Consider the following 25,844-nt stretch of genomic DNA (forward strand, 5'->3'; position numbering starts at 1 on the left):
ATAAATATATGCACACATGAAATATAAATCACAAAGGCTGTTGGTAAGTAATCTCTTTTTCTGTGATGTGGCATGGGAGATGCATTACTACATGGCATAAAAAAAAAAAAACCAAAATATAAATATTTCTTTGATCAGTGGCTGGGTATTTTGTATACAGCTTATTTCTTCCACTGTCTCTTATTGCACTGTGATCTCCTTGGGAAAGGGACAGTCATGTTCTACAAAGGGCCAGCACAAAGCACAGTAAGCACAGTAGCTCCACTATCAATCACAAATTATTAATTAATCACAATAATCACAAATTATTAAACCCTCTTGCTTGGCATTTCTACTGCCTTTGTCTTCCAGTTACTGCTGAAGACACAAAAGGAGCTGTGAACTCAGCCTCAAGAAGGGAAAAATGGCTACAAATTCTGAATTAGTTTGTATGAAGCCGCTGGGAATTCAGCTTACAAGAAAGATGGAGAGAGACTATTTATGAGGGCGGGTGGTGGCAGGGCAAGGGGGAACAGCTTCAAATTGGAAGAGGGTGGGTTTAGATTAGATATTTAAAAGAAATTATTTCTTTTGAGGGTGCTGAGTCCCTGGCACAGGTTGCCAGAGAAGCTGGGGCTACCCCATCCATGGAAGTGTCCAAGGCCAGGTAGGATGATGCTCAGAGCAACCTGGTCTAGTGGAAGGTGTCCCTGCCCATGGCAGGGGGTGGAGCTGGATGATTTTTAAGGTCCCTTCCAAATCAAACCATGCAGTGATTCTCTGATTCTGTGACAACTTTCTGTTCAGCTCTGCTACGTAACAGGGAAGGAGGAAATTACCCTGCTGGAGGAGGTGAAAGGGGAGAGAGGAGCCCCTCCTTTGTTGAGCAATCCTGAATCCACACATCACTCTGCAATGTTAATAGTCAGGTGAAAACGGTCTTCTAACCTGAGTTAATCAAACAGCAGGTGAATGAAATTTATGGGGAAAGATTCATGTGCAAATGTAAAAGAAAAGTGCACACCCCGGATATTTAAAGAAAAGCAGTAATTCATCTACTCTTGAAGTATATTTCCTTACAGATTTTTTTATTTAAATGTGGGATTTATTGGCTGAGTGAAAGTATTTTCATAAATCTGACTACAATTTCCACTGCAGGTGCTGTCCAAACAAGCAACACTACCTGAAAGTTGAAGTCAAGTCTCTAAAATTAACCCACAAAGGTCAGAACCTGCGTTCAGTTGAGGAGAACAAACAACGCCGGTGCCATTTCTGATCTTATCAGTGGAGATCTGTGTTTGCTTTTGCTTCAGCACATTCTTTTTTCCCTGTTCCTGGCTGTAAGTGCCTCCTGGCCCAGCCTGAGAGCAGGACTGTTGGATTTTCCCATTGTCCATTATGTTGTGGCTGACTGCACTGGGGTGAGGTAAATGTGAGGGATGAAGGAGGGGACCAGCACTGCTCTACCTGAGAGGAGGTTTGGGAAAAATAAAACATGGATTGGTCACAGCCCAGCTCCTCCAAACACAAAAAGGTAGATCCCAACTAGAAACAAAACACATCCCACTGGCGTGTTCGGGTGATGTGCCAAAACCTGTCTTAGCTCTAAGTCACCTTATAAACACTTTGGTTTGTACTGGGATGTGCAGACACTTAAAAGCATCTTTCCCCTGTCCCAAATGTGGTTTTGTAAGACCCCTGCCCTCACTGCTGCTTGGGCAGCTTTGGGTCACCTGGGGACAGGTACCCAGAGCAGCTCCCAGGGGTGGCAGGTCCTTTGGGAAGCAGGACAGAACTATTGGAAATGCAGGTGAACCCAGTGGGAAGAAATGACCATATCTGACTCCAGTTCAGAAGGATGAATGATTTCTTTATTATGACTATACTATAATACATTAATATACTATTTAAAGGAGATACTAAAACTACAAACCTACCTTTTTTACCTACCATATCCAACTAACTCACAACTCGTGACCCTCTCTGGAGAGTCCAGCCCCAGGTGGGTTGGATTGGCCATCAGGCTCAAACAATCCTCACCAGAATCCAACCAAGCAATCACTCCAGGTAAACAATTCTCTAAACACATTCCACATAGGAAAAACAAGGAGCAGAAATAGAAATTGTTTCCTCTTTCTCTCTGTGCACCTCTATGAAAAATCCTGAGAGAGAGAAATGTCCTTGCCACAGAGAACAATGTCCAGGCTCAAGCACACAGCACAGCAGGTCTCCATGGGGTCAGAAAAGAGTCTCATTAGCTGTCTGTATCATAGACAGGTTTGTGGTTTTGCTTATTTCCTGCATTACTGCACTGGAAAGCAGCACTTTCCCAAACTCGTGCCACTTGAAATTAATAGTTATTATTATTGCTGCCAGTACAGAAATAGAGGGGATGGAGGGAGGAGCACTGAGAGGTTCATTATCTGACTGGAAAAATGTATTTTCTATCCTACGCTGGTCTTCTCTCCACTAAGTGATTCATCCAAAGATATTCTTGCAGGATTCCAGAAAGGATCCACTCTTATCCCACGAAGCCTGAGATTTGACTCATTGTGGTTGGCTCTCCAAACTCCCTTAATATCCCAAAGCTTTCCCCCCTTTCTCCAAGTAAACAATATCTTTGCTTTTTTGTGTATAAAAGAATAAAACCAAGGAGGGTTTGGGTTTTCTTGAGATTTACCACCCAAACTCTGGTTTCTTGACACCCTGAGTAGGTTACCCGTGCTGGTGTAGTGAATTTACCAGATACACTCCAGCCTTGCAAGAATTCAGTTTTATAGTTTTTCAAAGTATTTTCAGCCAAACTTTTGTTGGCTGAAGAGGGAGAGGAATCTGTTCTACCCCAGGTGAAAAGGGGAAAGAGGAGGACAGAGGAGTTTTGAAGGAGCAGAAATGAAAAAGCAGTTTTCAGTAGTGATGCAATCACACAGCAAGATACCTCCAAAAGGGACACTTATGGTGCACTTTTAATTAAGAAAGATTCTGTTCACCTTCTAGCTGGTCAAAAATAGGGGGAAAAATGAGGAGGGGAAGGACAGAAACAATGACACGCCTCACTTATGGCTGTCCTTGGCTTGTTCCCCTAGCCTGGGGAAATTCCCTGCAGCAACGGTGAGTAGAGAGTCAACAGCTTCACCTGATGGTTATCACCAGACACCGGGATTATAAAAAGAGTAATTACGTCATCTCTAAGGATCAGTTGTAAATAAATTTGTCATTGTACACAAACAGGGGAATGTACAACATGTGAGCTCATCCAGCTCTGTGAATGCAGTAGTTGGAAGAGATAAAATATTGCCCACGTGCATCAGGTCTCAAATCTTCTTTAGGCCATGGGATCCTTCCTGAGAGGCTGTGGACAAATGAGCTGGAATGTCTCCTGAGGTGTATTCAGGAATATTCCTGAGAGTAGATGCAAGTGACAGCAGAGGAAAAGCTACATGCAGGAAGATTGCACTGCCCTCCTCTCCCATCTTTGGACCTTCACTTCTACCAGAGCTCATCCTGTGAGCTACAGAGGCACCTTTGCTCCTTCAGTTCAACCCATCTGACCACGAATTCTTGAATTGTTCCACTGGCTGCAATAAGAGATATTTCATAGAACCATAAAATAGTTTGTGTTGGAAGGGACCTTGAAGTTCCAAAACCCTTCCACAATCCCAGGTTGCTCACAGCCTCCTCCAACCTCATTTGGAACAATTCCAGGGATCCAGGGGCATCCACAGCTTTTCTGGGCAACCTGTTCCAGTGCCTCACCACCCTCACAGGGAAGAGTTACTTTCTAATATCCCATCTTGGAAGGACAGTAAGTTTAGATTTCCATTCCCCCTTGTCCTATCACTGCATGCTCCAGTATAAAGTCTATTATTCAGCCACAGAACAGGATCTGTGTTTCAGAAGCCATTTCCATTTGAAGAAGCATAAAAATCACTGAGTTTCCAGTTCTGTAAAGAAAGTGATATGTCATTTGATTTCTATGGGAATGTGTTATTTGCCACAGGGCAAAGAAAAGAGAAATCCACAGGCAATGATAAAAGTACACAGTGAGTGGCAACACACTGTGAACAACTGAATTATTGTATCTGTTGCTGTTTTAAAGGGAGAGCTTGAGAAAGGTGTGGAGAAATGAGTAAAAAAATTCTGTCCTGTGGTCAGAACCACCTGCACAGGCTTGAGGTAGTTACAGGTCAGGCACCAAGAGAAAAATGCTCTTTATATGTTTTGTGTGATCTCTTTATCACACACAGGTTTCTTCTGCATGGTTCTGCAAATCCCTTTGTCAGCTAAAACCACACATTGCCAATTTACACATACCTGTGGTACAAAAGAATGTGATATATAGTGTGAAGTAATAAATGCATCCTGATAAGACATGGCAAGTCATTAAGCTTTAGAATATGGCAGAAATTATATAATACTTTAAGAAGTTTAAACTGGACATATAAGTACAGTAACAACAGGGAAAAAAAAAAAAAAAACCACCAAAGGCCAAAACCTTTTATTGTTTGTCTGGAAGGAATGTGAGAAGCTGTGCTATTCTTGGGACATGGTTTCAAAGTACTTTGAACAGTTATTTAGGTGTCTTCTTCTGCTAGGTAGATAAACAGAATAACTTGAGGAGTTCCCACTGCAGAATGAATCACTGCTGAGAACAAAACATCACTTTTGTTTCAGATCCTGAACAGCTTCCACCTTCTGCTGGGAAGGAAAATCCGGCAGTGCCAAATCATGTGAGAAGGAAGTAAGGTGACAAAAGCACTTGGTGCACATGTAGCTCAGTGCTGGCTCACCTTGGCACGTGTAGCACAGCTGCCTCCCCCTGGTTTTGTGATTATGAAATCTGTGAAAGAAAAGGAGGAAATTGACTTTGCAGTGTTACCCAACAGGGCAGGAATTAAACACAAGAGATTCGTTTTAGGGCTTAGAATCATAGATTCATTCAATGGCTTGGGTTGGAAGGAGACTTAAAGAGCATCTATTTCTCTCTATCATCTATAGATCATCTCTAACCCTCTGCCGTGGGCAGGGACACCTTCCACTAGGAGTGGTTTCTAAAAACCCCATTCAAGCTGGCCTTGGACACTTCCAGGATTGGGGAATCCACAGCTTCTCTGGGCACCCTGGGCCAGGCTTTCCCCACCCTGACAGTGACCTCTGCCTGCCTTGTGTGCCCCCCTACCACTGGCACCAGCCCATGGCCAAGCAAGGGCAGGATTAGCAGAAAAATAAAACTCAAACCCTGTTGGCAGGAGGGAGAACAGTTTCTCTGTGAAAAGGCAAAGGAAGGGCTGCCCTCTCCCTTCAGCAGGAGAAGCCCCTGCTGCCAGCCCAGGGAGTGGAGGCTGATCCTCAACCAGGGCATCTCCAGCAAGGTGTTTTTGGTCAGCTGTGACCTCAGGGGATGGTGTTTTATCAGCTGCCAGATTCCTGCTCTGTGCCAGTTCAAATCCCTCTGTGTTCCTATTGAAAACAGGGAGAGGGGCTGCTCCTGGGGACTGCAGAGCCTCTCCTAGCAAAGCCTGTGAGCTCCCAGCAGAGAGCTCAGAAAACTGGGAAACAGGTACAGAGCATGAACTCACCTGGCTGTGCTGAGGGAATTGGTCAAGGCTAAATTGGCAGGGGAAGTGCAGTAAAAATTTCCATGAGATTTTACTTGGGCATGTTAATAGTGGGAGGTTGGTTTGCAAGGGCACCACGAAGCACTTATCAATTCCAGCAGCTGTAATTGCAGATTTTGTGTGTAACTAGACAGAAATCCTGAGCAAAGCTGTGTCAGTAAAGGTGCAGAGCGTGGCTAAGGGATTCTGTAGGTTAGCAGGGTCCATCTGACTCCCTCAGAAGTGCTAAAATAGAGACAGATCTGTTTGCATCTTTATGGAGACTGGGAAAGAAAAAAACTCCAAGCAGGTGCCTTTAGAGCACAGATATAGTTTGTTCAGCTGACAGGCACTAATACCTGTCCCTAAACAAACAAAAGCTGTACAATCACAGAAACTAGTTCCATCCTTTATTCTATCTCCTGCTTCATCCATCATGTGTCAAATGCAGCAGGAATTCCAGCAAGAAGCTGCCATGAAGATTTACCTCAAATATCAGCAACTCACACAAAGGGAGGTTGTGTTTTCACCCAGCACCCCACTTTCAAAAAACCCAGACACCATCACATTAACTTCAAACTTCATCTCTTACTCTTAATTTTGAATTTCCTTGAAGAAGTTGAGCAGATGGACTTCACCCAGCACAGGACTGGGTGAAGGCTGCTGGGAGGCAAATATGTGTCACATCTTGCTCTCAGTGACAAGTGCCAGAGGCGGTGACAGCAGCTGAATGGATTTGAGTGGCACTGGGGAATTCAAAGCAGGAGGAACAAAGATGCAGCACACCAAGGCATGGCAGAAATATCAGCTGCTCACATGGGTGGGGAGACACTTCCACCTGTGGTTGCAACAGAGGAAGGCAGTGAGGCAGCAGCACAGGTCACCCCAGGTGCTCCTTTCTCTGTGTGTATGGTTTTATCCCATGAAAATCCCAGTATCAGTTCAAGAAATTAAATTTTGAGAGAAGTGCTAGAAAGAACAAACCTGGAAGATGCCAAACATGCATTTGCTCAGGGAAGCCACACAGCCTCCAGTCTGTATAGGGAGCACCAGAAGAGGTACATAAGAATTGTGTTTTCTTTGGGAGTGCTGTGTCACAAGAGAAGTGCAGGATACAGGACATCCAAGATACAGGACAAAGACACAGTGTGGACATCCTGGCATGTAAAATGTCCTTTCAGGGAAGAGACTAAACTTCACAAGGTCCTGCTTCTCACTGACCTTTCAGAAAGCAGAGGTGCCTTTCTCCTCTTCAAGAATTTGATGTCACAGCTGTAGCCAGTCAAGTGAAAAGGAGGAGAACAGGTAGTCAGATAAATACTAACAGGTAGTCAAATAAATGCCAAGAAACTCAGGAAATTTGCAGCAGAATCTACCATCTCCTGTGACTAAGCCAGCTAATTTCTATATGGGCTACAAAATGTAGTCTTATCAGCTGAAAATCTTTCTGGGACAATAAAAACGTGCCCTTGTTCAGCTGTAACTCCTGATGTACTCCTTATAGATACACACAAAGGTGGGGCACCAGAGCTGCTCTGTAAAAATTAAAGTTGGATTCAGTAAATGTGACATTCTGTCCCACTGTGACACGAAATAACTCACAGAAGCAGGCTAGATGTAAAAGGAAAGAAAAATAACCTAAAAAGGTAAACTTTATTTTCTGACTCCACTATATATACAATAGCCAAAGTGACAGTGGATTGGAGGGTGAAACTGCCACCTCTCCACCCACACCGCTCAAACCAACAGTCCATCAGTTCTCCCCACCCACAAAGAAGAATGTAAAACAATCATTATTTACATGAACAGTGTGTGAGAAAATTTAGTTGAAATACATAAACATTAGAACTTTTAGAAGAACTTTAAAATTCTCAAAAGAACAGGGCGACATTCCTCCATATTTTCACTTTTTTGGCTGAGTAGTCCAGTGGACAACTTTGCTCACTGGGCAGGTATGATACAGAGCACAATTCAATGTGCTGGAATAATCCTGAGAATACTATTGATATGTAACACTCAGTAATTAGGCTCTCAAGGCTGGCACAAGAACAAACACACGACCCTTCTGTCTCCATCTACCAATAACAGCTGTATTTATTCCAAAATATTGCTGGGAATCCCTTCCTTCATCTTCTCAAATTGCCAGATGCCAAAGGCAGCTAATAAATGAGGGCACTGTTCATGGCCAGCATTCCATATCAAAGCTGCAGACACTCTGAGAGGCAAAGCCAGACATTTCCTGAGTGGATTTGCAGAATTTCAGTGTTGCTAAGCATAAGCCATGAAGAATCCACACTGTCAGTAGTGTCAGTAGCTGCCAGCACGCTCCCAAGGATGCAGTGATATTGTTTGCTGGAATAATTATACCTAAATGAAAATTCCACCCAAATGTCCCTGTCAGGAAGGCAGACTCTTCTTGGAATTCAGTCATCTGGAGGGAGCAAGGTTTTTTGGGATGGATTTGTGTCAGCCTGCTGAGAATGCAGCTCCTCATATCCTACTGAACCATGTCTGATCTGCCTCCAAATACCAGTGAAAGCAACTCCATAATGCCACCATACCTGGAGGTCCCAAACACTCCTCAATATTTATACCAATTTTTTCCTTGGATTTTCCCAAAGGCTTGATCCAGGTGAGGAAAGAGTAAAAGTCCCATGCAGCAATTTGCCAAATATTCACTGCATCAGCAATAAAGTAACTAAAGCTTATTTTCTCTTCTCATTTTCCTTAGGTTCTGGTCCTCCTCAGAGTTATCTGTAGCAAAACCATACACCCAACAACTCAAAGAAAAGCAGCTGCCAAATGATTGTGTTCTTTATGGGCTTAAACAGAAATATCGTGGAAGAGAAATGCCGTTTTCTTTTGAAATTGATTACTTCTGTAGTAAAGCAGCAAAAGGAGAAAACCAGTGTTGAAATAAAGGTTTATTACTTCACCTGTTCCTACAAATGCTTGTAATTTTCCAGAAGGTATTAAATATTTTTATATGTGAGAAGATTACCTAGGAAAAAGCACTTTTACTCATATTTCCCCTGTAAGGACAGGAAGAGGAAAAATGAGAAAAGGTGAGCTCAGACTGATCTCTCTGCACTGTAAAATTGCAGTACTCCTAAATGTGCTTAACTTTTTCTAACACACACCTAAACACACAAAAAGATAGTTGGATAAAACTAATATTTTTTCAGTCCTTACAGTAATTATTTCTAAGCAGAAACACTCATTTACTCTGACCATCCTAATTGTTTTAGCCTTCATATAGAGAGGACTGAACACCAGCTGATTTAAGGAGAATATTGTGAGTGGATGTTTTGAGGTCCATTGCAAGCAGTACACCATTGTTTTATTAGTGAAACTTCCTTACAGAATTTGAACTTCCTTGCTCTGATCTTTTCCTTTCCATCTCCAAATATTCTGGCTTTTTCTCGATTCTTCTTTTACACTTGCACTATGATTGTTTGGAGTGTGCAAATATTTGTGTTAGGTCTCTGAAACTCTTCCTTCTGTGGATTTCAGAGGAAAAATCTCTGGGAAAAGGAGGGCAGGAGAGGCAGGGAAGAGAATTTTCTGCGTGTGGATCAGGGAAGCCATTAGGAGGCTCTCTGCTCTAGGCTTTTGACTAAATCATACTCAACATCATGGTTTTAGATCAATTACAGCCAAACATTTTCAGTTCCTTTGTTTCCTTCCGCAGCCTGCAAGAAAACTTTCCAAAAAGCATTAAAAAGCTGACTTGTTTATATTTTAACGGATGAGGAAATTTTCCAATATCTCAGCTTTTTCCCAACCCCACTGGGAGCAGAATTTGGCAGCATTAAAATATGGGGGAAAGGAATAGTGGTGAGTGTTTTGCATCAGGTGTCAACAGTGTTCTGCTCTCAGTGAACAATGGGACATTAGACGTGCACAGCACTGGCCCAAAGTGCTTCTTAGGAAACAGTGTGAGAAGCCAAAACTAAATCTTCATTTCTCCATATTTTCCATCCATTGTTTTAAATAATTATTTGGAGCCAATGCTTCATTGAAAGAGCAAAATATGGGCAGTGCCAAATTGGAAAGGGGAAAAGCAGCTCAGGGATTTGAAAGCAATCAGTGAGGCTCTGGGGCACAATGAGGTTAATTTCTTAATCCAAGTGATAGTGCAAAGAGAGAGGAAGCATTTCTACACCTGTTGCTTACAGCACTGATAAAATGAATGTTGGGGGTTTTGTTTTTATTTATTTATATGGTTATTTATTTACATTTATGTTTTTAAATGGTAGAGATGTCAACAGGGCTGCAGTGATCATGCCCTGGTGGGTTTCACAAGCCTGAGGTATATAGGCCAGGCAAAGAGTCAGAACACTGAATTTTACAAGACCAAACTTTCAGTTGTTTAAGGAATCAGTGGATACAACCCCCTGGACAACCTCCTTCAGGGATAAAGGATCTGTGCAGAGCTGGCCACTCTTTAAGAACCTATTAATTCAAACAAAGAGCACTCAGTTCTTCTTTTGGAGCAGCTGTCAGAGCTGTGCAAATTAAACACCTGGGGAGGCTGGTGTGAGTTTCCACCAGCCTCCCCAGATTGAGTCACCACATTGCTGCAATAAATTGGACTGGGAATGTTGAATGCTCTTTTGGTTGCCTTTGATGAAAAGGATGAAACTAAAGTGTGTTTGCCCTTTGTAAAGATGAAGAAAGAGACCCTTAGGAGTTACAGGAATATAGTTGGTAGTAACTGCAGTCAACTGGGGTTTGGATAAGGTCCTGTGTCGTATTTTCAGTGATTTCTGAATATTATACTGATACTGGAGCAGTTCAGGAGCTGCCACATCCACCAAGTGCAGGTCTTTAATACCTGTGACCAAATCACACAGGAAAACATAACAGTACAGAAGTCAACAATAAGTTACAAGGCTGCTTTTATTAAGATATCAAAATTCCTATGAACAGACTCAGTCACAAATAACAGTTTCTGCTGAGCATGCAAGGTATCAAATACAAGCTACTGGTTCACATTTCATCCTGAGGAGTAGTGCTCAGCTTTTGAAAATGGCACAGCTCCACCAAAATCAACAGGCAGATCTCTAATTCTATCACCTCCAAGAAGTTCAGGATTGTAACTGCTAAAAACTAGAAAATATATTTATAGTAAAATAACTGATCCTGTCACTCAGTGCAGAAGGCAAACACATTTCACATTTGACAGCAAATTGAGCAAAAAGTTAAGAGACTCCTACATAACAAGAACTAATGGTTATGTTGTTGTCCCAAAAAGTTGTGGACTTTCCATCCCTGGAAGTGTCCAAGGCCAGGATGAGCACCCTGGGATAGTGGAAGGTGTCCCTGCCCATGGCAGGCACTTGGATCTAGATGGTCTTTAAGGTCCCTTCCAACCCAAACCATTCTATGATTCCACATTCATCAGACTAAGACTGCAAAGAGAATTTATAGTTTCACCACTTACAACTAAATGGATTTTTTTTTTTTTAGATCAGGATCTGGTGACTCTTATTTCCATAAGGAAAAGACAAGTCAAAGTGTCTTATTCCTTGCAGAGTCACTTGAATACAAAGTAGAATGCAAATGATTACTCTGAAATTTATTGACATATTTTAAAGGTATATATAAAAGCTCTAAAATCAATCAGTACAACCTTTTGCAAAATATGGAAGTCTTTTACCCAGTAATCTTACTACCTAATGGGAATTGGAGGATAGAAAAGCCACTTTCCTATGCTATTCTGTACCCAAAAATGAGCACCTCAGTGCTATGACTACTTAGAAACATTCATGACTTCAAGCTAAGGACCATTTTCCACTAAGAGTTATTTATAATGGTGTCCATTGAGCTTAAGGAGAAATTTATTTATAAGTTATTAAGTTAGATGTGCCCCAGGCACAGCAAATTATCACTGTGCAGGAGGAGTGACTGCAGCAAACAGAACCAAGGTGGGACAAGTTATTGACACCTCTTCACCTCCCATCTTCCAACACACTGAGGTGGAGATTTGGGGGCAGCAGAGAAGAGCAGCCCAGGAAAGAGCCCTGCAGGGGATGCTGACAGCATAAAGAGATTTTGGCTCCAGTTTATCCAGCTGAGCACTGTTGTTGTGCCCAATGGGCTGTGTAAAGGGAGCCTGTGCTGCTGCACCGATGGTCTTGCAGCCAGGCAAAATTCAGGTCAAATTTATAACTCTTCATTTGCAATTGGAGAGCTCTCAGGTGGGCAGCAGTGTGTGGCTTGACTGCACAATCATTAGGGTCTAATTAAGCAGAATACACAGGTGCCAGTTGATTTATCTGGAAAAACATGGGCTGCCAGCAACAAAAATAGTTTCTTTTTTTCCCTTTCTTTCTTTTCCACTGAAACCTTGTCAACTACACAATTAATCAAGATCAAAAGCTCATGCTGAAGGACACCCTGAGCAGGTTAAGCCCGAGATCCACAGTGGCTTTTCCTTACTTGGTGGCAAGTCCAAGGCTTGTTCACCAGCTTCTGTATACTTAAGGCATTGCACAATTAGCTCTTCAATGCTGTTGAAGCTCAAATTTTCAACCTCACCCTAAGTAAACAGCAAATTACAAACTGAAAAAATAAATCTCTCTGAGGGTTTGCTGATTTACTTCCTTGAATGTCAATGGAAACATGCAGATTGTCAATATTAATGGCACAGGGATGCTAAGATGAGCACATAGTGATATGTCACAGTGAGAAAAACAGATCTTGAAACTCAAAGAGAGAGCCAGATGTCTTTGTTTTCTTCCCTTCTATTTTATCAATGGAAAAACTGCCAAAATTCACTTCAACCTGGAGCTGTTGTCACAAAGAGTTCTTAGGATACCAGGGAAGAACCAGACTGCTAAGGAAAAAAAAAAAAAGAGGTGGAGGGGAGAGAGGGGGTATAGAAGCTTTTTATATATTACATTAATTTGAAGGAGTCAGTGTTGTGTAGGGCAAGGAAAGCCAAATGTTGAGTGAAGACAAACTTCAGTTCTCCATGTGATGAGATATGATCCCACTAGGAAAAAAAAAAAAATATATAAACCAAATTAATCAGGATTGAGGCAGGTAATCAATTCCCTTCCAGAGACATTAAATAGATAGGAAAGAAGAGCTGAGTAGTGCCAGCTCCAATATGGAACCATCAACTGAAGCTCCATCATGATGTAGAAGTGTTACAAGCCTGACAATATCCTTTATGCTCCAGCATCTTTGCTCAACTCCAGAATTCCCATTACTGTGAGGTATTACTCAGGAGAGCAGAATGGTGAATGAAAGACTGATGAATGGAGAGACTCAGAGATTTCATGTGTAGGTTTTAAGTCTGAAACAGAGTAAAATTTAACGGGGTAGAAAATCCATCTGGATTTAAATGAAGTGTACTGCCTAGTAGCTTGCTAACATGAGTAAAATATGCTGTTTACTCTGTTAACTTTGCTGTCCTTATAAAACTGTCCTAGCCAAGGAAAAAAGAATGTAATCTCCAAGGTGAAGAGGTAAGAAGAGCCCCTTGAACTCTGAAACTAAGAGAAGTCTGCAAGAATGGACAAAGGGGTTAGAGAGTTCTCTGTATAAAGGGCCAAGTGTAAATTGTAACTGGAAATCAACAGAATGAATATGCATGAACCTATTGTAAGAGTCAATCTATATCTAAATTAGTGTGGGATAATAAAAAGGATGGGGAATCCCCAAGGGGAGGGAACGCCCTTTGAAGGGAAATCCCTGCAGCAGGGGAAATCCCGGTGTGTGCCCAGGGCTGAAATAAAAATAAAATTACCGTTTCCCTACAAAACTTTATTGGAATTGTGGGGTTTTGATTTTTCATCCGCGTGTCAAGTGAATGAACCTTGAAATGCACTTTTTGCTAGGTTATAGCTCTGTGGTGGGATTTGTAACCCCCAACCAATTGTGGCATTGTAGATGGGAACTTCAGCTGCTGGAGTTGCACCAAGGAGTCCCAGGTACCTTCTCCTGGGGGTTCTGACACATGCAGCCCTTGGCAAGCCACCAGAGCATCACCCTCACCTGCAGCCACCTCCCAGGAGCTGCCCAGAGATGGGTTAGAGGGTGGCCTTGGGATGAAAGCCATGGAAAAACAGCTGAATGTGACCACTCCAGACTTACAAGCAGGAAACTGGGGTAGTGTTCCCTGCCCTTTGCCTGGGGTGTATGTGAAACACTTGTGTGCTCAAGGAATTGCAATGAATGACCTGCAAATCCCATGGGGATGTGTGCAGTGCATTTCCTGAGGCCATGGCATTGTCCTGAGGGAGGCCTGCAGCAGGGAAGGGTCACTGACTAACTCTGGCAATAATGACAAATAAAGCCGTTTCCAGGAACAGAATTCCATCCACTGCAAACATCCTGGAGCTGTGAAGTGCTGTCAGGTGTTGTTTCTCTGCCTGCCAGATTTCTCACCTCTCTCTCCTCCTCTTAAAGACACAAGCTTGCAAATGATGCTGAGCTGCTAGAGCAGACTAATTCTACAGAAACAGTGCTGAATCCTGTGGTATCCTGAAAAAGTGTTAAATTCCCAAGACCATGTGGCAGTGGTTGAGTTTCCTCAGAGTTGGGTTTTCAGACTTTCTGCAGGCACATGTAAGCATCTCAATATTTCAAGCTCTTTATATTTAACCTCCCACTACTTTCTAAAAAAAAAAAAAAAAATTAACCCAAGCTTTTGCAGAAAGGGGTAACTTCTGAGGAAAATTTATGTAGTGAGTAGAAAAATTTTCCTCCTTCATTACACTAGTCACTGATTTAAACCCAAAAATTACTTGGCTTTTTTTGTGGAAATGCTTATTGGTGTTTTCTAAAGTGATGTGCCATTTACTCTGAGATCAAAGCTATGAAGGAAGATGAAGGACACAATGCTGTCTTCTTCCTCTTGAAGTTTAAATAATTTGAAAACAGGGAAGAACATCAGGATTTTCTTACTTATATGGCCTTTACCCACAGCAAAAAGGACAGCATGTTCAAATATTCTCATATATAAGATGGTCATCTACAAATATTTCACAATTTCAATAAGAGATAAACAGCTAAAAAATGCAACTGATTATAATTGAATACTTACATGTGGCAACCTGTGATTCACTAATCATAGAACACTTGGTAACTGAAGTTGTCAGACTTGATCCTGAGGTTGTATCTTCCTGTCTTTCGCTGGTACTGGAAGATGAGAAGGGTCACAACTCCCAGCACAAAACCAAACACAGCAAGGGCTATGAGGATGATGTATCCAATTCCCATTCCAGCCTCCTTCTCTCTCTTAGAATCAGATGCTAAAAAAAAAAAAAAAAATCAAGAAGTGAAAGAAAAACCTAAAATTTCTAAATCTTTTACTGGGGAGAGAAACAAGTTCTGCAGATTTATTAGCCAATGTGCCAGTGCAGAACTGGGCTACAGATGCGTATCAGCCTTCTGGGGAGGGTGATTCTCATGGAAGGGGTGTGAGGACAGGCCGTGTTCTCTTTTTACATATCAGTAAAAATATAAAGTCCCTGCAGACATGAGCATGATTTTCAGCTAAAGTAAGAATTAAAGGATTAGTACTGGTGACTTTTAGAAATGCTGCCTTACTTTCAGAAGTACTTAAGAGGTGGAGCATTCCCCTATCTTAATCCTGTCTCCATTCATCTGTAATTATAAAAATGACTTGATTTGCTTTTATCATGTGTGTAACTGTTCTTCAAACCCAGAGTATTTGGGGAAGGATTCTCTGTGTCTGCTGGGTCATCTCAGCAGAGATGTGGCTGGGGTGGCCAGTGGAGTGACACTACCTCGGTCACCACCTGAGCAGTCATTTAGAGCCAGCTGAGCAGCCTGAGGTTGTCTGCACAGGTCAGACTCAGAGGGGAAGGAAAGAACGACCCAAATGCACCAGTGTGGGCAAGAGTCAAGTCCCACATTGCCAAGTGCCTCCCAAGGCACCACAGATCCCAGACAGAAAGTGTTCTCCTGGTTCCCTTTGAACCACTTCCATAGATTTGTCCAAATGTGCAAGCAGAAACGCCTCTCCCTTTATTATTATGCTTCTCTTCATGTTTGTACAAAATCTTACAATTCCTTCTTGCAAAAGCTCAATGCACCTACAAAAACATGCATTTGTTTGCTTACATTTTCAGGACAGCACTTGTTTTGCCAGGCACTTGTGAGGTACCTGAGGTACACAGAAGATAATTATCACTGCACACACGCCTGCAGACAGTTAGAGACAGGATTTTTGGCCAAAGGGCACTGCAGGCAGTCACAGAGGTCAGTAAGAGAAGTTCAAGCTACAGACACCCAGGGCATCATTCCAAGACAGGCCAAAGCAGTGCTGTGTAATATATTTAGTCTCATTTTTTGAATTTTGGCATGAAATAAAGGAATAAAATAGAATATGCACAGTGGAAATGGCAGCCTGTAGCCAGATACAGAGCAGGCCCTCCTGGGGACATGGAACAGTGGATTTTGCCATAACATGTGACCAAGTGTTGGCAGAGCAGGTAAAGCTTTTCATGTTATTACACAACATCATTATTCATGTTATCTCCTTCAACACAGTGATGTAGATCACTTAAAATGTGGGGTGATTATCCAAACTAGAAATAAGAGACAGCATGCAAAAGTGCCACCTTTGCCTAGAAATCAATTTAGCACAACCCAAAGAAAGCTCCCCTCACCAGAGGCCCTTTAGGGAAATGACCATTTTTCAAAATCAGAAATTAATCAGGATCTCCAGCAAAAATGGGAGGGAGAGCTACTTGTTGTAAGAGCTAAACAAAGAAAGCTGCATTATTTGCTTTATATTCTTTATATTTTTTTTTAAAGAACTAATTCAGAAATGAGCACTGAGGTACTATTTGAACAGATCATGTAATGGAAAAAAATTATATTCTTCTAAGTCAGAGTCAGTTCCTAGGTCCAAAAGAACATTATGAACTTTCTGTTTATGGCAGCCACGAGTTAAGACTCTGATATTGGTGAGCCAAACCACTCTCAATGAGTGTTTTATGTTAAGAAGTTATAAATGTAAAGCTGGAGGGGGCCAAATGACTGAAAACATGAGAGCCTGAGGGTGCCCTTGAAAGCATCACTCAGGTTAAATGCAGAAAAATCAGGTGCACAGCAAATCAGACCTTGCTTGTCCCTTGCTGGTGTTTGCCCTCAATTAACCTGTACTGCACCAAATTAACCAAGGGTGTTGTGCATCAGCTGCGCTCTGCCACTTCCCCTCACCCTGGTAATGAAGTCAGTACCAGGGAGCCAAAGGAAATACAACAATAAAATCTCTTATGTCCTCTGATTTGGGACCTCAGAGCCCAAAATAATTGCAGACTAACAGCAGTGTAAACACTTGGAAAAACCAATGGCAATATTAAAAATCGACTCCGCTTTCACACCTTACAATGGAAATAATTGTTTGATTTTGTGGTTGTTGCAGTTGCTACCCTGTGCAAGCAGCCACACAAAAGCACTTTATCTTCCTTTCTACATTCCCTTGACAACCTGACAGTCCCTGCTCCAAGGAGGGCATGTGCTTTTCCATGCTGCCACGTGGCTCCAGCAGGAATACCTGCTCCCAAGGAATACAGAGGGGCACAAAACCCTGTGTGTCACAGGCCTGAAGAGGTTCCTTTGCCAGCACAAAATAATCCTGGCATGACAGTTTGTTCTCAACTCACCAGCTGATTTACACAGGGGTCCCCAGGATGTTCTGTGTAGGGCGATGGTGTCTCCAGCCTTGAGGAGTCGAGCCCTTGCATGGCACCTCTGCAAAGATCAAACTCTAACAAGTCATGAGGCTTACTAATTCAAAATATAAAGCCTTCTGGTGAGCTTGTGAAAACCCAGTGCTACTCTCACCATCGAGTTTTTGTTGTTTAACATTATGCTCTGTTAAACTGAAATGAGCACCAAAAGGAAGTCCAAAAGAAATGGCATCAGGGAAAAATCGGTATAAAATTTGTAATTAGTCACACTGGAACACACTGCTGTGAGCAGACAATTTCACACAGACAACCTTTTCATTAACTTTCTGTTTATTTTAGAGAAACCTTACGGGAGAATAAATTTATCACTAATGCCAAGGTTTTGAAAGCACTTTTGTTTGGATGTTTCTGCTGCCCGTGGCAGGCACAGCAGATACTGCAACCAGCACCAACAGAAGCAGCAGCAGCTTTCAGACCCTGCTGGGCCATGTGTCATCCTGAAGCTACCCACAACTTCAGTGACAAGAGAACCACTAACCTGGGGACTGCAAGCCTGAAATCCCTGTCCTGTGGGATGTTGGGGATCAGTTGCTTTAGCTCTGTGTGAGCAGCCCTTGCACAGACATTTTTTGTGCACTTCCTTTTCTTTTGTTTGCTGCCTTTTTGTTTTAAGTCCCAGCCCAAAGGTCCCTGATGGGAACCAAAACCTATTGGCATTATTCAAAGGGTACTGTGGCTCTCCTGGAAGGGCACAAAAAAACCCCAGAGAAATGGCAGCATCATAGCATGACCAGGAAAATCAGCAGGGTGTCTTACCAGCTTGTTTACACCAGAATGTCCCATCAGTGTTACCAGCTTGGCTCCACTGGAAAACCTCTACAATCCACTGTCAGCAAAAGTGTCTTCAGCTGGGTCAGCCCCCAGAAAAATACCCATTAGGTTATTTATGACTTTGGTCTGCTCTCAAGTAGCTTTCCCAGGTAGGTGGATCCATTAGACAACACATTTATGTAGTTGCTCCCTGGTGGCAATGAATTTTTGGTTCCACATGGCCATGGAGCAGCCACATTCCACCAAACACCTGCATGGTGGTGGCACATCACCCCTCTTCCCATTCAAAGTAATTTTTCTTACTCATTTCTTTCTGCTTTTCTCCTCAGTCAGTCCAATTTTTTTCATCTCTATACTTTAGAGCACCTTACTCTCTTCCACAGAGAAAACAAGGAGTAAATAGACTAAGAAGAAATAATACAAGATGTAAGCATTGAGTGTGTAGGTAAAGAGTTGAGCTAAACCTGCCCGGAAGCAAGTCACCATTCCCCAGAGTATCAGAGGGTCAGATCCCAGACTCAGGGCACTTTTCCAGCCATCTTACATTATTTACAAATAAATATCCTCTGTTCTTGCTCATCTTCCGTGATCTTTGCACCTTCTGCAGCTCCTCCCCCCTTCTCTGTAAAAGCCATTGCTCACCCTGTGTAGATGCTTGTCTTCCCCACATCACAATTTAGCCTTAATTAAAGATACTGAATTCACTGACTTCTCATAGGGGTAGATTTTGCATAGGAGAAAGAACAATGCATTCTATATGCATTTATATTTATATTCAGCTCCAGAAACGGTTTCCTGTCCCCCTTTTTTTTTTTTTTTTTTTTTTTAATCTGGAGGAAACCTTATACTTTGAGAAAGGAAACAAGCATCTTCTTGTAGCCTTCTAAAATCCTTTAGGAAGAGATAATTTGCTTTATAATGGGTTCAAACTGTTTTATTTAGAGCTAGAGGAAAATGTTAAACAATAGGGGAACACCAAACTGCTAATGAAAACATCCTTGATAGAAAAAGAGCCAGGAAGGTTGGCAGAGGAAGAGGAGAATTCCCAAGTGTCTGCTAGTAAGGAAAAAAAAAACATCAGTTAAACATATTTTTTCTTATTTCTATGGTAGCAACACATTTTTAGATAAAGCTGTGTATCACTTACTTGCAAGTAAAAAGAAATAATGCAATGCTTTGTAGCACACACAATTTAAAACTGCAGTTCTTATCAGAACAAGGCTTGGATTATTGCTTTAAAAAGCCATAATAAACTCTATTAAAGTCACTTCCCTAGAAACTTAATGACACTGAGCTTCCTTTCCTGGCACCTAAACACTCAGCTGAAAAAGTAAATCTGTAGAGGATAAGGAAAAAGGAAAAATAAAAGAAAAATATATAAATTTACTCAGACATTCTTCTGACACTGCTACTCTGGGAGTTCCTATTTTGTGACACGTCCATCTTAACTGACATTTTTCTAACCAGCCTAATTTCATCACCTTTTAGTCATCCTTAAAATGACTAAAGTGGAAGGTCCAGTTCTCAGGTTCCCCAGCTCTGTGCAAGCTCCGTGCTTTTTTCTAAGAGGATGAGCAACAGGAGGAAAAGCTGATACTTCTATATGGTTGTAGTGTTTCCCCACCCCTCTCTGCTTTCAGCAGAGAATAAATGAAACCTCAAAAGTAATTTTAAACCTTGTTTGGAAACATTACTCCTTCTATCCCATTGAAGGACTCCATATGGCACTGAGAAAAATACATTTTTTGGGGAGGGAAATAGTATATCAGAGCAAAACACTTACAGTCCTGCAGGTGCTTCCTGGTGACTCCATACAAATACGAATTCTGCAGTGTAAGTAAACCACAGAGTTGTTGACAAAGGAAAAGATTTTCATCTTAAACTGAGCTTTGCTCGAATTCCCATTTTCCAGCAGTGTGGTGTAAGTATTTGGGATGGGACAGCTGAAAAGGGAGACAAAAACCACACAGAGCAGCTAAGGCTAGAGAAGGCAGGTTTTGGTTATAGCACAGAACTTGGGTTTAAGGTTTTCCTTCCTTTAGGAAGTCACAGCCAGACCCTTCATGAAGCAGCTCTGGCAGTGCAGGGGTGATAAAGGGCTGTTTGCTGCTTTATTCTCACAGTGACCAAGTGGAATAGGAGCTGTGAGAAGTGCTTGGAGAGCTGGAGAAGCAGGAAAAGAGTAACAGAAAGAAGGATTTTAACTTGGCCTCACCAAACACAAATTTAAAAACCCATCAAACTTAAAGGATTTTGTTACTGAGCAAAATGATTATCCTGTATTTTAAGGTGAGCCTAAGAAATATGACATTGGGGTGAGATCAGGGATTCAGCCAGGAGCAAACCTCCTCTTTCACCAGAGGCTGCTCTGATATCATGCGTGAGGAATTAAATAACCTATTTCTTTGTGGACAAGAGACACATAAGCTCTTGATAAAGCTGAAACCACAGAGAAACCTCAGAACCATAGAGCAGGAGATAAAGCACCCACTTCTCAAATGCTCTTTCACTACTGACTGCCAAAATCACTTTCAAGTGATTTCTTCAGGTTCAAAGCACAATTCCCTCGCAAAACTGGAAGGAAGACAACCAAACCCAAAAAAATTTCACATAGCCCTTTGAAATCCCTTTTCATATCTACCTTTCTTGTTCAAAGAAGGTGTTACCAGGCCAGATAGAAAGGGACTGTGCATGTGAATGATGAGAACACACACAAAGAAGTCATTTAAAATACAACACATTATTAGTCAGTAGCACTGTAACACCTAAGGTATGGCTCATGGTATTTGCAAATGTCATTGCTGTACCTGTTGCTGATAAATACAAATGACAGGGGATCCATTGAATTATTGGTTGGAGTGGCCCAGCAGTCAGTGAGGACCACCTTGAGCTGGCTGTCTGCCCTCTGCATCCCCACTTCGATCAGCACGTCCTCACTGGCAGAGACGCTGAAGTTTTTGGGGACGGGAGAGTTTCCAATAAACAACTGCATTTCTGTTCTGAAGTATCCAGATCCATGCAAATCCTCAAAGATGGTGTAAAGTCTGGAAAAACAATTATCCTTCTTTAAACACCACATATTTGACTGTAAGTTTCTGCAAGTTTTAAATCAATGCCTGTTTCCCCACATATTTAAACAGTGAAGGGTTATCTGCAGTCCAGGATGGCAGGACACTGTTCAAAAGGAAGGGTGAAAAAGTGTGGAGTTTTCATCTGGGAAGGTAGAGAGAATAGAAACACAAGTGGGAAAATCCAAAGGGTGGGCTCAACAATTCAAACAGGGCAGAAAGAAATACCAGAGTGGAGCAGAAGGGGAATAAGACTATGAGCTCTCTGAAAACTCAAAAGGAGGACAGTAAAAGCTTAGTGCAGAAGAGAAGAGACAAAAAAAAAAAAAAAAAAAAAAGAAAAAAAAAAAGGAGACAGGAAAAATGTGAACAGAAAGGCATGAGAAAATTATAGAGCTCAAAGAAGAAAAGTGGCCTGACAAAGACTTTGCTGGGGAATAGGAAGGAAAATACAATCTCTGGACAGGGCTAGGAAACAGAAACTGGATTTGGTGCCAATAGTTTAAGCAGGATGATAGACAGGAGAGGAGGTGCACTTGTATGAAGGGAGGACACTCCTGATGAGAAAAAGGCTTGTGCTTGTCACATTTTCTGTCAGCACAGCCCTGATTTTCCATGAAGTGTGGCTCTGATTCCATCTTATTTGAAGGTGGAGCTTTCCACAACAAAAAAATGTATTTGTGTAATGTATTGTCTGGTTTTTCAAGTTGACCAAAGAAGGATTTGTGGGGGGTTAAAACTGCCATTCTCAGAAGCCACATAGCAATCTGCAGGCCCACATCAGGTGGAAAGATACACGATTGATATGCCCCAAAAGCAGGAAAATGCTGTTTTGCTATAAGGGATTGCCCAGGAAGGCAATGAGGAAACAGGAATTCTGACTCCTGAACCAGCAGATCCCAAAGGCTTTTTTCCACCTGTGGTTTAGCCAGGTAAAGGCCAAACTTGTTGGATCTATTGGTACATTAGTTGAAGTAGGAGAGAAGCACACAGCAGGGATCTCCTTGATGCCTTGGACTGGCTACCTAGAACAGAGGCTGCACAGAGTTAGAGAATAAAGTGGGTATTTATTAAAGTCCTTTAACAGATACGCTTTGGGCCATGTAGGACCCTGGCACAGGCTACAGCCAAGATGGAAGAGGGTCATGAGTTTTTAAGGAAGATACAAGTTTGGTCTATTTGCATATCAGAGGTTAATTGTCCAGGTAATGAAATCACATTCCCCTGGTTTGGTTTTCTTACTAACAATTCACTTTTGTTTATACTTTTCAGGCCTGAGACTGTGATGATGCCTTTGGTTCTCAGGCCTGGAAGGATTGTTTTGCCTGACCACACTGCAAAGAGAGCTTACAAACACTCTATATGGAGTTCAGAGTTATACTAATGCAGTACAGGATCTGAAAAATAGGAAAGCTAAAACTTAAGGCATCATTCAGAGCACAGGACTGCCAGGATGGCAAACTGCTCCCAGTGCTGACACTGGATACAGCTCCAGCCCCTGGGGGTTTTCCCAGTGCAGCAGCACTCAGCCACACAGCAGAATTTCAAAGCAGAGAGAGCTGCTCCTCACCCTTCTGCAGTGTACCCAGAGGAAGTCAAGACATTGTTTTGAAACACACAGTGGATGGGACTGGCAAGGTTCAAGTGGTGGATTATTCCCTGAGCAGAAACATCATTCCGAAGGGTGGTTCTCACCACAGTAGTAGTCATGTTCTGCAGCACAGAAAGGAGAAAATACATCAGTATTTCCAGGGTTGTACCAGAGCTTTCCAGCTTCAGGTCCTTGGGTGTTCCCTGTTCTCCTGACAGCAAAATCAAACAGATTAAATCTCCAGTGTCTTTGTTGTATAGGGAGGCAAAGAAAATACACCAGTCTTCCTCCTATTCCTTTTTGCCACATCATAGAATCACAGAACAGCTTTGGCTGGAAGGGATCTTAAAAATAATTTCATCCAAACCACCTGCCATGGGCAAGGACACTTTCCACTAGAGCAGGCTGCCCAGAGCCTCATCTAACCTGGTCTTGAACACTTCCAGAGATGGGACAATGATCATTTCTCAGCAATGATCATTGCTCCAGGAGGGAGCTTCTGTGTTTTGGCGTGGTCTGACCATAGCCATTGGTTTGGGATCCAAAGAGAGCTGTCCCTCTTCGTCCCCAGTACTGGTAGCTATTGAAGTATTTGTCAGCATGAGATGATGAAATTACTTTTAAGAAAAGACAGCTGCAAAGAGAACCCAGAAGAGGCATGGGAAGTGACTCAGTTTGGACAGGCCCATGACTTTTGCTGCCTGACCTCAAAGATTCCCCTTCTCTTTGGTGCTTCCCATCACGCACTGAGGTAACTTTCCATCACAGGAAGGGGATTTCTTTCTCCAACAAAAGCTCAGCAACTAAAAGCTTGCACACCTAGCTAAGGATCTGCCACTGCTTCTCCCCTCCTGAAAAAGAAATAAAGTGCTCCAGAGCTTGCTGGCATGCCCTTGATGAGAGGACTTACGGTCTCAACTTGGGTGCCACAGTCGCTCCAGCCCGCCTGCAGCACAACGTGGGTGCCATTGCTGGTGCTCACATTGCAGCCAGGCTCCCCCAGGAACAGGGAACTCTCTGGGATAGACTCCTGCAGCAAGAATCTCTTCTGGATGGCAAGGACAATCCTCTCAATCTCACAAAGCACACTCACGGCGTCTTTAATGGAAACCTCTTGGGTGGGTTTGACAAGGGGGGCTGGAGATGCTCGAGGAGGAACATCAGGAGTTGCCATGGGATTCGTGGTGAGAGGAGTCAGCACTGTGCTGGAGAACGTGGTGTCCTCCAGAGCTTTGTGCTCAGCAGGAGAGAAGTCCAGTGAAGCAGGAGAGGAAACATGAGCTGAAGTTTGCAGAGATGCCACAGGTAAAATTGTGCTGTTCACAGGTTTCTTGTCTGTCGCTGTTGCCTTCTGGATGAAGGGAAGTGCTGAAAATGCCAAAAATAAAGGTACTGTTGTAATTTACATGTTGAGATTTGTCTCATTAGCAAAAGCAAACTCTTAGGAGGAAACCCACAGTTACTGGCAGGAAACCAGCTTCTTTTGTTCTTTTAACCTGCTCTACTTACTGCCAAAGCTGGGGCTTTTTTTTTAGAAAGGAGCCCATGAGACACATAAAGTGCCCATCAGAAAAGCTGCAGTGCTTTATTTCCTGGCAGCTGCAATAATTAATGTGCAACACATGTACATACAGCGTTTGGAACATCAGTGCTTGCACAACATTCCCCACTGGAAGTTGCTCAGCAAGTGCTTGTATGGCTTTTTTTGCCTGGAGCTGCAGGAGACTCCCCAGTTCTGTCTGGGGACATAACCAGGAATTTGATAAAAAACCACAGACACCATTTGTGACTAGTTACTATTTAAAAGATGGGACCTTGAGTGCTTTGCAAAACTCATTTTGGGGGATGCATGGGAGAAACCTCATGTGGCAGCCCCATATTGCAGGTGTGCCCTGAGACAGAGGAATAAATGTGTCAGTGACAATCTGTAATGGTTCCAGGAAGGAAAAAATGGGGGAAAAACAAAGAACAGGTTCAGATCAATGTGTGTATCAAACACCCAACATCCAGCACAGGTCTGGGGTTACACCCTGAGTATTCACCCACCACTGACTGAGAGAAAATCAAGACAATAAACTCCATTTGCAGGGAAGCACAAACAATGTGTCTCGTCACACAAAACTTCTCTTAAATCATTTTAGTGGCTAAAACAGAAAAATACCACTTATTTCCCAAGCAATATATAAAACTTGTACACATATATAAATCCTTATGGAACTGCCCAGCTTCCAGAAATGCCCCAAATGAAAAAGCCACTAATTTGCACAATAAAAGAAGGAAAAGAAAAGTTGGAGCTCTTCCAGAGCTGGATTTCCCAAAAGTTTATCATCACATTAATATCTTCGTTAAAACTGAATAAATGTTGGTATCAATTGACAAACCTTTGTGACTTTAGTAAAAAAATGTTGCTCATCACTGTGGTTACAAAACCAAATATAAATTACTGAGGAAGCTTAGCAGAATTTAGGAAATTAAAGATCATACATCAGCTAACAAACAACCTGAGGAAAGAGGGAAGCCAGATGAATCAGCTCATAAAAAAATGTAGTTTGTAATATCAGCATTTTCTCCCTGCTGCCATACAGAGGTCAAGCCACATATCAAGTATTTTTTGTCACTTTCTCTGTTACCTCTTCTGTCCCCTCTGCTACTCCTAATGAAAATCACTAAGAATCTTGACAATCCTGTCAATTTTTGTGGCAAATATGAGAAACAGAACTGTTAAAAGAACCTTACAGCATTAAATATTAATACAGTACATTCCCACTCCTAAAGTGATCCACTGCCCAAGGGGATGTTTCTGACCCCAGGGGCCTCCTCAGTTTTCCCCCCATTTCCCAATTCTGAGAAGATGCTGAGTAAATGCCCAGCATGAGTGAAGCAGAAGGCTTGTGGGACTGGTCCAGATTGCAGTCTAGTTGCTCTCTTAATTTTTACCCGGCCAAAATTTTCATTTTTGAGAGGAGAAAACATGCTTTTACTTCTCTTTCTCTTTCCAAAGTTTAAAAACTGGAGCCGACCAGACCATAAGTGGGACTCAGAAAGCAGCACCAGCCACCAGCTCTATGGGGACCTGTCCCTGAAACAAACCCTTTGTTTT

General features: G+C 42.3%; 1 protein-coding gene across 1 annotated transcript in view; it reads right to left on the bottom strand.

Annotated features, from left to right (window-relative positions):
• Positions 1–10,460: 10,460 nt before the first annotated feature.
• UMODL1 (uromodulin like 1) overlaps positions 10,461–25,844 on the bottom strand; it is a 52,597-nt gene continuing 37,213 nt past the window's right edge. Inside the window, exons 15-21 of the mRNA XM_072935587.1 lie at positions 23,655–24,112; positions 22,724–22,866; positions 20,893–21,129; positions 19,869–20,028; positions 17,228–17,315; positions 14,635–14,842; positions 10,461–12,576 (exon numbers count right to left, since the gene is read on the bottom strand). Coding sequence (XP_072791688.1) covers positions 14,655–14,842; positions 17,228–17,315; positions 19,869–20,028; positions 20,893–21,129; positions 22,724–22,866; positions 23,655–24,112 — 1,274 coding nt within the window. The 3' untranslated portion in view covers positions 10,461–12,576; positions 14,635–14,654. The remainder of the gene's footprint in view (positions 12,577–14,634; positions 14,843–17,227; positions 17,316–19,868; positions 20,029–20,892; positions 21,130–22,723; positions 22,867–23,654; positions 24,113–25,844) is intronic.

This window comes from Taeniopygia guttata, chromosome 1 (genome assembly GCF_048771995.1).
Source record: "Taeniopygia guttata chromosome 1, bTaeGut7.mat, whole genome shotgun sequence".
Lineage (NCBI taxonomy): Eukaryota > Metazoa > Chordata > Aves > Passeriformes > Estrildidae > Taeniopygia > Taeniopygia guttata.